This window comes from Epinephelus moara, chromosome 13 (assembly GCF_006386435.1).
Source record: "Epinephelus moara isolate mb chromosome 13, YSFRI_EMoa_1.0, whole genome shotgun sequence".
Taxonomy (NCBI): domain Eukaryota; kingdom Metazoa; phylum Chordata; class Actinopteri; order Perciformes; family Serranidae; genus Epinephelus; species Epinephelus moara.
Window position 1 is genome coordinate 15,842,137 of NC_065518.1, and position 16,301 is coordinate 15,858,437.

General features: G+C 40.0%; 1 protein-coding gene across 4 annotated transcripts in view; it reads left to right on the plus strand.

Annotated features, from left to right (window-relative positions):
* Positions 1 to 16,301, plus strand: part of vti1a (vesicle transport through interaction with t-SNAREs 1A) — a 149,604-nt gene that overhangs the window by 25,571 nt on the left and 107,732 nt on the right. For 2 of the 4 annotated variants that reach the window (XM_050059307.1, XM_050059305.1), the window contains exons 4-6: positions 1,136 to 1,213; positions 6,627 to 6,647; positions 15,544 to 15,628. In XM_050059307.1, the coding sequence (XP_049915264.1) occupies positions 1,136 to 1,213; positions 6,627 to 6,647; positions 15,544 to 15,628 (184 nt within the window). The remainder of the gene's footprint in view (positions 1 to 1,135; positions 1,214 to 6,626; positions 6,648 to 15,543; positions 15,629 to 16,301) is intronic. The other 2 variants (XM_050059308.1, XM_050059306.1) reach the window with 1 other exon arrangement.

Consider the following 16,301-nt stretch of genomic DNA (forward strand, 5'->3'; position numbering starts at 1 on the left):
AAAAATGTCCCCACCAGGTAATTGGTGTTCCCTCACTGATTCCCTTACTTTGTTTTATTTATTTAGAGTCGAGAACTAAGTAAATATAGACAATAGAAAGAATTCGTGTTGAGAAAAAGTGATATTTTCATTCCTATGCTGGTGTTTGTCTTTGATTTTGCCCACCTCCTGCAGCCCACCTAGAAACCCTGTCAAGGCAGGGAGAGAAAGCGAAGGAGGCTTAGTAAACACTTTCTGTGTCTGCTGCTGGTGTGTATTTAGTTTAGAGGGCATGCCAAGAGGCTGTTTTTCCATGGGTCGGGCGTCTGTAAACAAGCGGTACAACGGCAGCCCACTCTTCGACAATCGGAGGTGGCACACTCTGAAGTGTGTATGAAATGTGTGTGTCTGAGTGTTTGTCTTTTTGGGTTTCTTTTTTTTCTTTTTGGACATGGCATTCCCTCTTATTCTAGCTCTATCTGGAGACAGAGAAAGAGAGAGAGTGAGAGAGGGGTTGTGTGTGTGTGTGTGTGTGCGTGTTAGAGAGAGGCAACCCCAAATCCGATGGGCCGCCAATGGGTGATGAATTATTCCCTGTCTGAGTCTCAGCATTGGTGTTATCACAGAGCCTGCCACTGCACTGGGATGACAGCGGTGACAGCCCCCAGAAAAGATTTAGCGCTGACAAGTGATACTTCCTCATAATACATCTCCCTGGCCCTCTCCCCTGTCCCCCTGTTCCACAATCTCTCCATGCACACAAGATGAGGTTTTTTATCCCTCAACTTATATTTGTTTAAGTGGGCAAGGTGGGGGGGCTCTTTGCCATCACTTCTTTGGCACAAGTGCACTAGGTACAGTAGATCACCTTGGAAGGGAGGCATGGGCACAAACCCAGACGTGCTTGTTTTCAGTACATGTGTTGTAGGGGGTACACACTCAGACTCACACTCATTCACACAACCTGCATGTGTATGACTCAGTTTGTCACCAAGTTCCATTAGGGGGCTCTCGTGCTTAAGGAATGCCTGTTGTGTTTTTGCATCAACAACAGTACTAAGCCATATTTCCCCACTTGTTTTCTCTTTTTGCTCTCCCCTGTTTCCCCCTTCTCTTCTTCTTTTTGTCCTTCTTCCTCATCCTCCTCCCCCTGCAGAAAAGGTCACGTATTGCCTACAGTGATGAGGTGCGCAACGAGCTCCTGGGGGATGACGCCAGCTCCTCGGAGAACCAGGTGAGGTGCTAATCAGGGGGCCCGAGCGACACCAGTGTGGGTGGCTGACTGGCCCCAAGGGTGAGGAGGTGGGCCCCTCGTAGGGGCCATCGAGAGCTGAAACCGCAGTATTGTCACCAAGTCATGCGGAAGGAACACTGTTTAATGCAAAGCTGGGCTGCCAGTGAGTGGGCTCAGGGCATGGGACCAGTGTCTGGCCAAAGCCAGATTGTGATCGACACAACACACACACACACACACACACACACACACACACACACATACACATGCACACCTAAACACAGACACACAACCAAACACACATTTCAATCCAAAAACCTGGCCTCCCCACTCCAACCGTCCCACAGCTGTTCTCCAGCCGGGTGTGGACTTAGGCCAATAATAGATCCTCCATCCTCCACTGAGGTCCGCACACATACGCAGACATACATGCACACGCAGAAGTGCAAAATCTTGGTTTGCGGTCTTTCTTTAAACTCTAAGGGTGGTGAACCTGCACAATGCAGATACTCAAAATTAATATGAAAGCAGCTTCTCATTTTGTTGACAACTGATATTAGAAAAAATCATTGAAATATTTTGGTGCAGCACTCAATACAAATTATCCTTTAGCCCTTTAAATGTTTTTATTTATAATTTAATATCAGCTCTTAATCAAAACTCTCAAATTCTATTTGACTTCTTTATGGTTTTGATCTATTATCTGTCAACATATTCACAATTGGTTTATTGTTTATTAAAGGATGATGACTGACGTTTTGTTCAGTTCAGCCTGTTGAATTTGAGGGATATAAACAACAGATAAAGACCACATGAGCAATTCTCATTCATTGTCTGCAATGTCTACAAAAGATCCATTCACAGCAGTTGTGAAAGTGGCAACGTAGAAGAAAAACAATTATCTTGAATTGTGATCTTAATTGCCCAAAATATGCCACATGTTCTTTTAGACTTAAGTTGTTTTGAATAAATGTAGAGCTGCATCAAAAACAGTGATACATCAACGGATTCAGCGAGCAGCGTTTTAACATTTAAGACGCACTTACCTATTGCTCACCTGCACAGCTGCCACTCATACGCAGTAACTCTCAACTATGACCAAACGTCTTTTGACTAATTATATATTACCTTTACAATCGGCTGTCAACTTGCAGGGGTTACTGCGTCTCAAGGCACACACAATTACACACGCTCGCTCGCATGCAAATAAATACTTTGCATTTGCACAATCAAAAAAAGACAAAGATGAATACTCAAATGCATATTTGCACATTTAGTCCCTCAGTGCTTTATATGAGTATATTTAGACGATTCACAGCTAAGCAAAGCTAAATAAAGTTGTCTGCTTTTTTTTTTCTTTTTTTTTTGAACGTTTCCCTATTACCATTTCAATGATGACCCATGAACCACACATCTTAGAAACATATGTATCAAGAACCAAGATGTGTAATTGAAATGCATATTCTCGGCAAATTAGCGAGACACAAAAGTGACTCTGACATTTTCTGCAGAAGTTGGAAGGAGATTTGCTGTCAGAAATGTCACGTTTGAGACACTGAGGAGTTCTATCAAAATCCTGTCAAGGAAAAGCTGGAGAGGAAAAAAAAATTATCACATTTCATTTCAAATCTTATTTCCCTTTCATTAAAAATGCATCCGAAAATATTTAAAAGAAATATTTATTAATGTAGAATTTGTAGAAAATTATTGAAAAAAATATATCAGTATAGAATCAATAGTATGTAAAAAATTATGTTGAATCTATACTTAAAATTTGGGGAATCACTGTTTTATTGTTGTATTTTTCATTGAAAACATTATAATTCTTGACAGTAATTATCAGATTAATTGTATATTGTTTTATATCAAATTACTGTATTGCTAAATTATAAAAATTTCAATATAAATAAGAAATATAAAATGTTTTTGTGATCCATGCATGCAGACATGTCAGGAAATTTAGAGGAAGCAGAATGTGACATTTAAATCTATGGACACTTCCACAACTTCATTCTTACAATCCTCACTTCACACATCAATATAATAATGCAAATTGTTAAATGCAAAATAATAATAATTAAATGAAATGAATGTGAAAATGTTTAACATATATTAACATTGAAACATAATCATTTTGGGGAATTTAGGCCAAACATAATGCCCTTAAAATATAAGCTATTGTAAGCTATTGTCCTCCTTTTATTTTATTTTCCCAGTTTCTTTTTTTTGCAAAAAGATATCAAGGACTCAAAACCTTAATATGTTTAAAACATACACCATCAATTATTAAATAGGAAAAAACACAGTAATAATTAGCAATAATAATGTCTGAAGTGAAACTTTAATAATTGTAATTATACAGTATATGTAAAACACACACACAAAGCCTCAGAGAGAGTTCACACTGGGGGCAAAAGCAAAGTAAATACATGATATACATTTTCCCTTTTTCCTCCCAGGTGCTGTATTTACCTCATTTTCATTTTAAAACTTGTGGAGATAATACTTGTCTTGGTCTTGCTGTGAGTGGAGTACTCGGAACTTCAGGGTTTTTTATCTAACGAGACGGCGGCGATAGGAGAGGGGAAAAGATGGTGGGGGCCGGGGCAAGTCGGTCAATTTAATTCCTGACGATCTGAAAGAGGTCAGGATCATTTCATATAGCCCTGGCTGAGCAGATCATTACCAGTCACAAATCTGTTGGTTACATGGCAAGGATTTATAGCTAAGTAAATAGGGAACCGTCATAAGTTCTGAAAATGGCGTATTGGCCCTGCGATAATGGCTAAAGGACGATTTAATAGAGTTCGGCATTTATTCGTTATCTGTATGCGGACAGAGACTGAATTGGCACTATCACTCGTTTTTTTTTTTTTTTTAATAATGTGGTAGGCTACCATTGCACATTTCTTCTTTCTGTTTCCTCTGCATGCAACACACGCACAAATGTTGGTGCGCACACACACACACACACACACACACCGACACCACACACACACACACACACGCAGAGACGCCACACACAAAGCAGCAAATGCACACACATTTTTCACACACGAACACTATACGGAATAGTTTCGATTTCAGTCACAGCAGAAGGCTTGGCCACAAGAGATTGTGCTGGTTTGAGCCGGCATGGACCAGATTTTACAGGCTACAAAGGAAGCAGATTACCACTTGTATCGAATTCCGTATTGGATAAAAAAAATCTTTTGTTTGAAAAAAAAAAAAAAATTGCTGATTATCATAACAGAAAAATTGCAGCAGTGCAATTTTGAATACTGGCTGGCATCACAAAAACACAAGGCAAGGCGCTCATGCAGGAGTAATTATAACATCTACAATATTCCATATTTACTGCTCTATATCTCTTGAGCAACGTGAGCGTCGTTGGCCGTACTAAAGAACGGATGCCAAAGAAAAATAAAGCTAAACATGAAGAAACACAGCTCAACATGCCCCTCGTATAGTTTTAACAAATCCTCCACGAGGACTTGCAATCAGTCAGGCGGCACAAATGAGCTAGAACAAGTTTTGTTTGGTACCCATTGACTGATGGCTGAGCTGGGGTGAGGGATCGCAGGATCTGCTGGGGTTTTTTCAAGCCCCCAAATAAGCACATCCACAGTGTAGTTTTAAACTTTGGCCTCTTCAATAATGCATTCTTAGTGGGGAGTTGTTGCTCGAGTTAGAAAAGACAGTTTCCACTCTTAAGTGCGTCTTGTTGCCGCCGACGTTTTCAAGGGAAGGAGCTCTTTAGAAAAACATGCAATTATACTTGTTTACCTCCCACATTACACATATCGACAATATTTTTTTATAGTTGTAATATTGTAGTGAAAGGTATTTTTTGATTGGTGGAAAAAACAAAAATGATGCAAGGACTATTTTTGAGGTGCTTCTAAAATTACAGGGGGAGTGCTGTGACAAAGATTGTAATGTGTGAAGTGGTTGATATTTTTGTTTGTGTTTTATATAGTATACGTTACCACACGACACATTTCTTCGAGTGTGTTTACTAGTGGTGTAATAAAAATAGAGGAGACAGATGTGTGCAGCACAGTATTTTAGGATTTCAGTATAATAGGTGCAAATGTTAAGCGTATTTTCTTTGATTTATTCTGGTCATAGGAGCTGGTACAGTGAGCTGATGCTTCACTTTGTTTTGAATTACTTCAACAAAAGGTGCAGTTTTCTGACCTTGTACTTTGCTTTTTCTTTTCACCTTAAAGTTAGCAATCAAGTTTGTAATTCAAGATCTAAAAACTCTGCTTTTATATGGTGCAAAATTATTCCAGGCTCACAAAATTCAGAATAAGCAGCACAAGTAAAAGTGGCCCTGAGCCTCCCCGTTAGATCTAGTAACCTTTAATGTTGGCCAAGAAATGTGAATTTAAAAAGAAAAAAAAAAAATCACCTCTAAAAGGTTTGCAAATCTAGAAATTTGTCCTCCTCCCCCCCTCTCTTTTTTTCCTGCCAACCGTGTTGCATTCCCACGATAAGCCCCAGCCTTCTCTTTCCTTCTCCACAGCCCCTCACTTAAGAACAGGCCAGGGAAGCAACCTTTTAAATTGTGATTAGGCATAATTAATGGCAAATGGGATTATTTCCCTCCCTCAAATGTCTGATTCATTATCAGAGATGCAAGGTTTTCTAGGACAGGGAATAGGAATAGCATTTCTTATTTACTTCACTATAACTTTGCCATTCTCTTTCATCAAAAATGTATAGCTATGCTAAGATTCATTTTTCATGATCTGTGGCTGTCCCAATAATAAGCTGCACTGTATGTATATGCGCTGGTAGCCTCACATGGCTTTCCCCCCTACATAATCTAAACAGCATGCACCTTTTACTAGAGATTCATAAGCTACATGAAATATTGACAGCATATCAGCATTGATAAACAGCGCTACAAATGGCGTGGCTCAGCATTTCTCCGACTCTGCTCCAAAGGGCACACATCTCTTTTTATCCTTTTCTGGATAATTCAGCAAAATGACAGATACAAAATATGTTTCCTCCACATTTTAAACCACAGACTATATTTTACTCACATTTTTCCCCTTTTCTCTTGCTATATCGACTTCTGTGATGTGACTTCCTTGATAATGTTAGTTGATATTGCGAGTGGAGCGATCCATTCCCTCTCTTTGTTTAATGTGACAGCGCCAGGACTTGATCTTTGTTTGTTCAAAAAAAGTCAGCCAGAGCGGCGTGTTTAGCTCCGTTTAATGTGTTTGTCTCGTGATTTCCAAATGCTAAACATGCACGCAGATAAATCGTCAAGGTTAATTCTGTACCGAGCCACATGACTGATCTTCCTCCTGCCATGTTTTCTGCTTGCTTTTTTATCTCTCCTTCACTCTCTCTATCTTTTCTCTCTTCTCCCTTTTTTGCTCTCGCGATGCAGTTGATAAAGTTACGTGAAGAGGTAAGTGCTTCTCTGCTCCAACAGTTTCAATTCCGCTTTCCCATTGAAATTTCAATTTGCCCTCCTCTCTCCTGTAGAAAATTAAAATCAGCTCATTTGGACACTTTTTTTTCTTTTTTTTTTTTTTTGCATGTCTTGTTAAACAGCTTGCAAGCCAAGCCAAGATAATGAATTTACCAAACGCCAGTCTCTCCAGTTACCTTAAATATCATAAAGAAACAATATTATTTCTCATACTCCTTTTTGAAGACAAACATTAGGCAGTAAAGGCTTCGAGTAGATTATTGGGCCAAACACTGATCAACATCTCAGTTCCTAAAGGGATTTACAGCTTGTTTTAATGTCCCTCAACTTTCCTGAATTGGGCCACATCAGTTGCTCTCTGCCTTTGGTGATAAATTGGATTGAGGTTACCATTAATGATAAGATACGTGTTAAAAGACTTGTCGTTGTTTTGTCATTCACCACTGCATTACCATCACCACCATCACCAAAGGTTACCGAACTCCATGCATGCCTATTTATTCATTACATGTTTTTCATTGTTCATATTCCATAATGTGAAATGTAAGGGACCATACACAGTGTGCAATGTAATGAAAATATTTAAGTCTTTAAGCGTCAACTCAAGTGTTGGTGCTCAGCAACCATACAAAGAGAATGACTATAAAGGACATTGAACTGTTTGTTGTCGTCTTTTGACTCTTACAAAAGAAAATTGTTGTTAGCTATTATGGTGACAAAACAAGCCAGTGGAGCTATAAAGTGTGTCACACTCTAGTTTGAGAACTCTGTGTTGGCCTTTCCCTTCACTTATTTTACCTATTAAACAGAAAAATACACTGCACACTGATCCAAGTTTCTCTCTTTCATGAACTTGCTGTGTCTCAAATCGCGTACTTCTGTACTTACACTTTTGAGTGCATAAATGCGTTCACACTGAGAAGTATGGGAAAAATGCACTGCACTATGAATACCCGGATGGTGCTCTCAAAACAGTCAAGAAGTTGAGTGTGGAACTATGGACACTTCTCGCCCTCAATGGTCGCCATCTTGGCTACGTAGTGGAAGCCACTTTTCAAACTGGAAATTACGGCCAAGGACTGTGCGACCGTGAACATCGCTGCATTGTACAAATACATGTTTTTTGCACTCAGCACCACTACACTGTTGTCGGGTATAAGCCAGCAGTATGTTTATTGGCTTAATTTAGCAGTCTGTAATGATTTGCTACCGCGAATGCTAATGCGAATGCTAATGCTAGTTTGCTAACTAGCTAATTTGTGGTCGTCATTTCCGGTAAGTGCACAACGGCTGTGTTTGGTTTGAGACAACACGACTACCCTGTTCAAATTCGCGTACAACCCTAGTGAGTACATGTGCACATAGTATATTAGAAGTGTACTAACGGAAGTATGTGATTTGAGACACATCATAAGACTAACGTTAGCTTAACTGCCTTGTTAACTCATTGAGAAACACACTTCATTCAGACTTTACAGGAACAAAATGAAACGTACCAGTACCATATTAGTAAGGGTTGTCATCTAGTTAGTGAGTCCACTGTCCCAACAATTACCAACTCTGTTTTGGTCGAAATAAAACCTTAATTCTCAGAGTTAGATGTGAAAAGATGCTGATCTGAACCCTGTTTATTCATACGATCTCTGCCTCTCAGACGTCAATTGAGCAGCAGCTCTCACTTGTTCTTCCAAAGCAGCAACATGTTTCAACTGACATGTAATTAAAGGCAACAAAAGAAACCTGGAAATAAGAGTGACAGTATCATTTTAAAAATGTCAGACTACTTATTTGAAAAGGTATCCCTCCACTGCTTGCTTCATCATTACCGCAAAACCTATTAGGGTTGCGAAGGTAACAGCACACATAAGAATGAAAGCCGCTTGACCATACTGCTACATTGATTTGAATGGGAGTGTCTATTCTACTTTCACTCTATTTCTATGTCTAGAGACTTTAAATCGCTAACACTCTCATCATATGGACATGCAACACCTAAAATAATATTTTGGTTTAGCAGATAAAGTTAGCGACAAATCCCAGCCAGCAGAAACAAGTAGTTAGTTAGCTTGTTGCGTAGCTGAGTAGATCAAATGCCATCGTAAGGTTTTATAAGTTAAAGAGGGAAAAGGCAGCTTAACAAATAGCCGGGTAAAAGGAGGTTTATTTACAACGAAAAATATGCAAACAAGGACCACCAACTAAAAACAAGCTCCAAAAGGGAACCTAATCACCTATCTGGGGAAACCTGATTTGCATTAACAATTATTCTACTATTCATATAACTTTTTGATAAAGTTTCCTGTATCCAGTTCCCTTAGCAACAGTTGGCAGTTTTCTCTCTTTGAGGTATTAAACCAAAGGCACTGATGTTGGAATAAAATCATGGTTCCTTGAACTTTTATGTCATTGCAGTATCTGTATTAGCTGTAAGTCTACTACGGAGCCTCTAATTGAGCTTCCTCGCTCATAATTAAATACAGATTAACTTTAAATTGACTTAATCTTTCAGTTAGAAAAGCTAATAGTAACAAATGTAATATCGGACTGCTCTGACAACTCGTCTATTTGTTGTGCTTCTTTTAAAACTTCTACACCAGACAACATTCAGATAAGTGATGTGGCAAGCATGATAATTCAAATAAGCAGTCGAAAAAGGCCTGAGTGTTGATTTAGTTGTCAGAATAGGTGGTTTATTAAGTTAGATGGTGGTGTTTAAAAGCATGTAAACTGTAACATTGCAGAAGTGCAGCCTTTTAGATTTTAAAGTTTTTGTTCCTGCGCTGTCCAGCAATATTAGTCATATTTGTCCAATGTAGCATATATGCTCTTTACAGTCTTAATATTTAGAGTTTACACACTGTACATATTTCAATAGATACTCATAAAGATCATGTTTTAGAGGAGGTGTATTTCCAATAAGTCGATTTAGTTGTTTGCCGTTTCTATAGGTTACACTATATTGCTTGTCCTTTGAAGCATGACTGGACTTGTATTTACAGGTGTACTTACAGTATGTTGTTAAATGTGCCTTTGAGTGAGACTGTGTTCAAAAGGGTCTCTGCTGAGGCAGAGTAATTCAGTTCCTATCAAAGGCTCACCATTCACACCTATCCATAATTTAGAGCGCCAACCTGGCCCAGATGCCATGTTATCACGCTTTTTTCTTTTATTTAGCTCTACTTTTGTTTCCCCGTCTTCTTCCCACCTTTTTTGTGCATTTCCTCCTAGCCTGAGGGTCAGAAGACACCTCGAGTTACCTCACCTGTCTACCCCTCCTGGAATGGCCCGATCTGTGTAATCGGGCTTGATTCTGCGCCCTCTTCGCCATTGCACTCCTCCATCGCAGTCTTTTACCCTTCTGCTCCTCCTGCATTTGAATCAAAGGCTGGCACAGCTTATACACACTTAAGCCTTGCTTTTAAAAAAACTATACTTTTTTTTTTCTTCAGCTGAAAAACATGTTTAAATATTTAGCACCCATATTCACAGCTGTTTGACACTTGTAATTCCTCGTCTTACAAGTCCCAAACAAACGGCACAGAAGATCACACAGTCAGTCTGAATCACAGCTGTCATCATTATTCACTTTGACTCTCCCCCACCCTTATTGAAATAATAAGGAAATCATCTGAACTTTGGAAAATGGTGATAGTAACCGCCTGTGTTTGATATTGAAAAAAGGCAGGAGAGCGAAAGAAGAGGGGAGAGATTTCTTTTGAGCTACAGCTGCATTGTTCTGGGGCTCCCTGTTAATAACTTACAACTGAAGAGTGTTTCTTGACGCAAAAAAGCACAACAAAAAAACACCATTTTTCGTGGTTCCTAAGAAGATCTTTGTTCAAAATGTAGGTGTCAGATGAAAAGGCATACATGCATAGGCAGAAATGGTGGTGGTGGTGGTGGTGGGTGCACCGGTGCACTCAAAGATGCACAATGTTTATCACCATATATTGCATTTAAATCCTTTGCTTGAAGGCTCCATGAGACGATCAGATATGATTTGACGAACTCCTTTTCTTAAGTTGATTAACAGCAGATTTTAATTGCGAGCCTGTATTTGAGCTTGAGTAGGTGTTAGTGTATGTGTGTCTCATTCTGAGGATATCATGATGGTTATATCAGAACCACAGGGGTCAAGCCTTGATACATGACGTTGTAGCACAGTAGGGGCTGGCAGCCACTTTGCATTTCTTTCGACAAAAATGCTGACAAGGATGTCTTGGCTTTTGCTTGCTAACTGCAGAATAAAAACACAGTCGAACACTGCGATTCACATTTTTGTGGTGTGATATTTGTATATTGGAACAAAATTGCTTTTCTGGAGAGCAATAGTCACCTCATTTTCGATGAAGTTTGTAGACGTAATCTCTATATCAGCCTCGACTGTGACTACGTACTCGTGTAGGATGTTTAGTTTTCATTGTACACGTTCCTTTTCATTATTTTCCGCAGTATCATCTTGCGTCCATCGCTGGGCTGTTTCATTATTAGGGCCATCACTGTGTGCCATTACTGGATTCTTAGTGGCTGAACTCTCACCCTTTCCTTCAGGTTCTGTCACCGTCAAACTCGGGGCGCATTATTCTAATGATCACACACACATATACACCGCCACTGCCACCACTACACCCCCCCCCCCCAGCACCCCCCCACCTCACGCACCCACCCACACTCACCCTCCCCTCCCCTCCCCTCCCCCCGGCCCTAAAAGAAGACAGAACGAGGGAGAGAAGAGAGAGAGAGAGAAATTCAGGAGGAGAAAGCTTTGAAGTGGCTTTCCATCGCAGTGAGTCTGCCGGCCGTCTCCCCGAGACGTGTCACCTTTGCCGAGAGGGAATAGGAAAATCACGTTTCGAATGGTAATGATAACATACTAATCACTTGAGCTCTTTGAAGAACCCGGGGAGTGTGCTACTCTGTCAGTATCCCTGGCTGCCTCATGCTCCCAGGCACACACAGGCACTGCAGCCATGGTCTAGGTGTATAAGCTTAAGCATTGCATGTCAATACGTCCCCTCTGATCCATAGGGGCTCATTATAGCCCAAGCTTGGTATCCATTTTCTCCCACGAGCACACTGCCACCATCTCCGCCGGTGCCACTACCACTTCCACACCCATGTAACCCCTCCCCAAAACCCCCCCCCCCTCCGTCTACCACACCCTTCACCAAAAAGCACACCACACCTTGCATCCCATCCCACACACCGTCTCTTTGTCGCTTTCCTCCCACCGTCAGCCCATTTTACCACCCATCCACCCACCCGTTCTCCTATCCCTCCATCCTCCCCCTGCCCTCCCTTTAACTATTGAAAAGTATCTCTGCAATTTTAAATGACATCTGTCAGCGGCGCGAAGAAAAAGGAAGCGAGGGAAAGAAAGGAGTTCAGAGGGAGTTTTCTCCTCCCTGCTCTTTTCCCATCCCTCTTATTGTCAAACTTTGAAAAGTGTGTCGTTGACTTTTTTTTTTTTTTCCTCTTCCACGTTTTTCATTTCCTCTGAGTGATTAGCTGGTACACATTTTGACAGCCTAACCAAAACTAGAGATTTCACTCTCTCCCCCCCGTCCCCTTCGCTCATGTGATGGGCATAAACCCTTGTCAGAGAGGCGGATGTCATTCGTCGGGTTGTTTTTGAGTGTCAGATATGTTGCATCTGATCAGTTTCTTAACATAGCATATTAGAAAGGCCATCAAAACCAACAACATTCGAGTAAACATTTAAGCCTTCTGTGTGTGTGCTCTTTAAGATCCTCTCTTCTGAATTCAGTTTGGATTTAATGAAAGCTAGGGCGCTACACTGGACAATATGAAGCTGTATGTGTTGTCTGAAGCTGTGTTTGTATGTTAGACAGGGGGTTGAAACTTTGCTCTGAACAACCACAGATTAACAACAGACTTTACTGAGATTACACCACACCTCTACCTAATAAATAGATTGCATGATGGTATTGACTGTCTTAAAAGTGTTTTATACAACATGTGAAACTCTACGTAGTCTAAATCCACCTAAGTGATTGGCAAATGGAACTTAGCTGTAATCAGCAGAATAACAATTTGGTCACTATTTAAAATCTCCTTGAAGCAACCACGACGATGAAATAGAATAATTGCATTGAAAAAACGACTTCAATATAATATCCAGGCATTATCTGAAACAAAGAAAGATCAAACAGATGCTTTCATGATTAACCCCCTTGTGATACAGTACACCAGAATCTTTTAATGGGAGACGTAGTTTATTAGATCTTTGGAATCGTGTTTAAAACATGAAAAGGTCAGAAGCACAGCCTCAAACTTAATGCGAACATTTTGGCAACAACCTTAAACACCATCCTTTTTGGAGAACACCTTACATGACCGTCCAAAACATAGACACAAGTGTGTGAAGTGGAATTTTGGCATTTTTAAATAGTTTATTGCAACCACAACTGAAGCAGCAGTCATAGTAAGGGAGCCTCTTTTGTACAATAAATTAAAGGTATACTGTGCAGGAATTTTTGGTGACTGTTTGTAAACAGTATCGCCAGCAAAATGATTCTAGATTCACTCTTGTTCGCTATACGTCCATTTTGAAGCACTGTTTCTGCAGTGTTCGTAGCTTCCTCTTGGAATGCCTACCACTTACGGTCTGGCATCTGGTTGCTACGTTTATATAAAGTCCCGACTTTACTTACCGGCAGTAAGTGATGATTGAGGGGGATTACTTTTGTATGAGTCTGTACATTGTTTTTTTAAGAAAACCTTGCATTGTATGGCTTTAAACAATGTAATGTTGAAAAGATCAATGTAGCTATTGCCGGGCGTATATCGTCTTTTTTTAATCGTCATTGCGATGTCAACTTGTGCAATAAGCGCACTGCAAATAACTGCGATATTGCATCATATTAAGATTTTATGACATAGAAGAGAGTATCAATAGAAAACTGCACTTTTAGATGCAACTGTCATTCTTTTTTTTAAGTTAGTGCCTTTTGTTTTCAGTTCACTGTTCAATAAAAGAATGTTAGAAATAATTTCCTTTCATTCTTTTTTTAATTCAACAAACAATTAATCGAACTTTAGCAGTATATGGCAAGGTGCTCTGTTAATGCTTGCTTTTGGTGCTGTTGCCAGTGGTATTATAGTTGTCCTATCCTAATGATTGCCGCAAGGTACATGATGAGCTAATAAAGGACTAAGACATCTACATCTATCAATTTAATTTATCCATCGTATACTGAAAGAAGGTGGATGGCATTTATATATCGTAATTTATTGCATGTAATATCATTATCTCAATATTTATCGTTATCGCATATCATTTATTTTCTTCATATCATGCAGCCCTATGAGGCATTCCCAACTAGAGTTTTTTTTTACGTTTTTAAAAAATGGCTTCCAGCACTCAAGGACAAATTGACTAACTGTAGCTGTCAGTTTCGATGGTGGTAGTGGAGGGAATTATGTTTAAACCAAATATGAAAGCATTCAAGACGTTATTAACCTCAACTAATCACTCACTACAGTCCATCCTGGAAGCTCTTTGTACAGGCAACATTCAGAATTAACGCAATTCAGGAAAATAAAACACGCACTGTACTGAACTGTCAGGTGTAGATCGATATACGTAAATGTAGCATTGACTCCTTTTATCTGAATATAAGAACCGACTAATTCAAAACGTTGAAAAACCTGATCAAATAAAAAATCATTAGCCTTTCCCCCTTTCCATAGAACTGCATGTTCCTTTTACATCCATTAATACATGGTGCAGGGATTGAATACGTGAACATAATGAAATGTCAACATAATGGTAGATTCCTACGTTTGAGAGCCCCTACTGTAAGCTGGAACTCAAGGCCATCCGTCAGCAGATCAGATCTTTTCTCGCCTTGCGTGTCAGACATGAATTGTTCAGCTGTGGAGAAGAAACCAAAACCACTGGTTCTCCTGGTATCTAAGGAACTGCTATCAATTGATATGTTTACACACAATATTAGAGCCCGAGCTGCACACCTTAATGCTCACAAGCATCCACTTTGAAAAAATGATCAAATTGCTTATTTAATTATTGATGCAACACGTTTTTTTTTTCTCTCTCTCTTGATATGCTCTCTTAGCTCCATACCTTCAATGGGCAGCCTTGTCAATTGTTGATAGCTGTGCGTAAACCAAGGGGGGGATGCAGTAACTCATACATCATGGATTACTGTTTTGGTCCACTAATGTAGATAAACAAGAAGCAGAAAAGACGTTTAATGGTTTTGTTTAGGATTGTTATTAAATCTCACGCCTGTATATTGATCTTTTTATTTACGTTACTGACACCAGTGGAGTATTATTGTTATTATTCAAGAAATCTTACACTTTATATGTTGTATCAGTCTTTACAATTGAAGGTGTAAATGTTGATTGTCTTAAATCTCTCCTTCAGTTTGAAGCTGTCACCTGGACGGCTTCAAATTAGATTTTTATTGTATCTTAATTCGCTCCACCTCCCTGGCTTAACTTTCCCGCACATGCAGCAGAAGGCTGCGCTGTGAAACAATACCAGGAGGCAACAAACCTCAAAGTAGTTCTTGTTTTTATGTCCAAGATGAGGCAGCAGCACCTCTTACATTGTCAGCCTCAACATGCATATGCTTGATATTCCATCAGCATATAACACATTGTCATCCATGAAGGTTATTGCCAACCTGGCTGTATTATGTTGTCGCTGTGGATGTGGTCTGTCTGTTTAGGTGACAGTGTTGATGTGTTTCTTTGAAATGGGTCCCAGCCCTCTCAATCAATTTTGTGTGTGTGTGTGTGTGTGTGTGTGTGTATGTGTGTCTGTGTTTGTTTCTCTGGCTTTATTTTTTTCTCTCTCTCCCTCTCTCCCTATTTGTTGCAGAGAGCGCATCTGTTGGACAACACAGAGAAGCTGGAAAGGTCATCACGGAGACTGGAGGCCGGCTACCAGATAGCAGTAGAAACTGGTACGCATTCTGTTTTGGATTGGGTTAGGAAGGAGTGGGGTGGTGTCGGGAGGGTGGAGGGGGGGCGTTCAAGATAGTGGTGAGGATGAGTGAGCGACAGCAAATTGTCTTGCTCATATGCGAGGTGGGTGGATATGTGTGTTTGTGTGTGTGTTTGGTGGGGTGGGGGGTGTAGGGGGGGGGGGGGGGTCGAAAAAAAACCCTCTTTCCTTGACGCCTGATGACATTTTCGGGAGCACATCAAAGGCGAGCCAGGGAGGGAGAGAGAGGTGTACAGGCAACAGATCGAGCACCGCTTCTCCTTGCTCTGCTCCCGAAGAAAATTCGTGCATCGCTACGGCTGTGTGTGTCTGTGTGTGTTGTGTGCATGTGTGTGTGTTGGTTGGATGATGTTTTTTTTTTTTTTTTTTTTTACACAAACAGACAGGGGGTCTATGAAAATAAACAACGTCAGCGTTCCTCCTGAAGTTCTTAATTCAGCAGTGCAGAAGGGAGGAAAAAAAAACATAATATCACTTTCTAAATAAACCATCCTAAAAAAACAAAACAACACAAACTCCTTTTTTTCCTCATTATCAAGGATGGTTTTTATCTTAAAATAGGAAAAAAGCTCATTGGGATCTTAAATAGATTTAACCAGTTAGCATATTTTCTTTCTTCCTGTCTTCCTTCC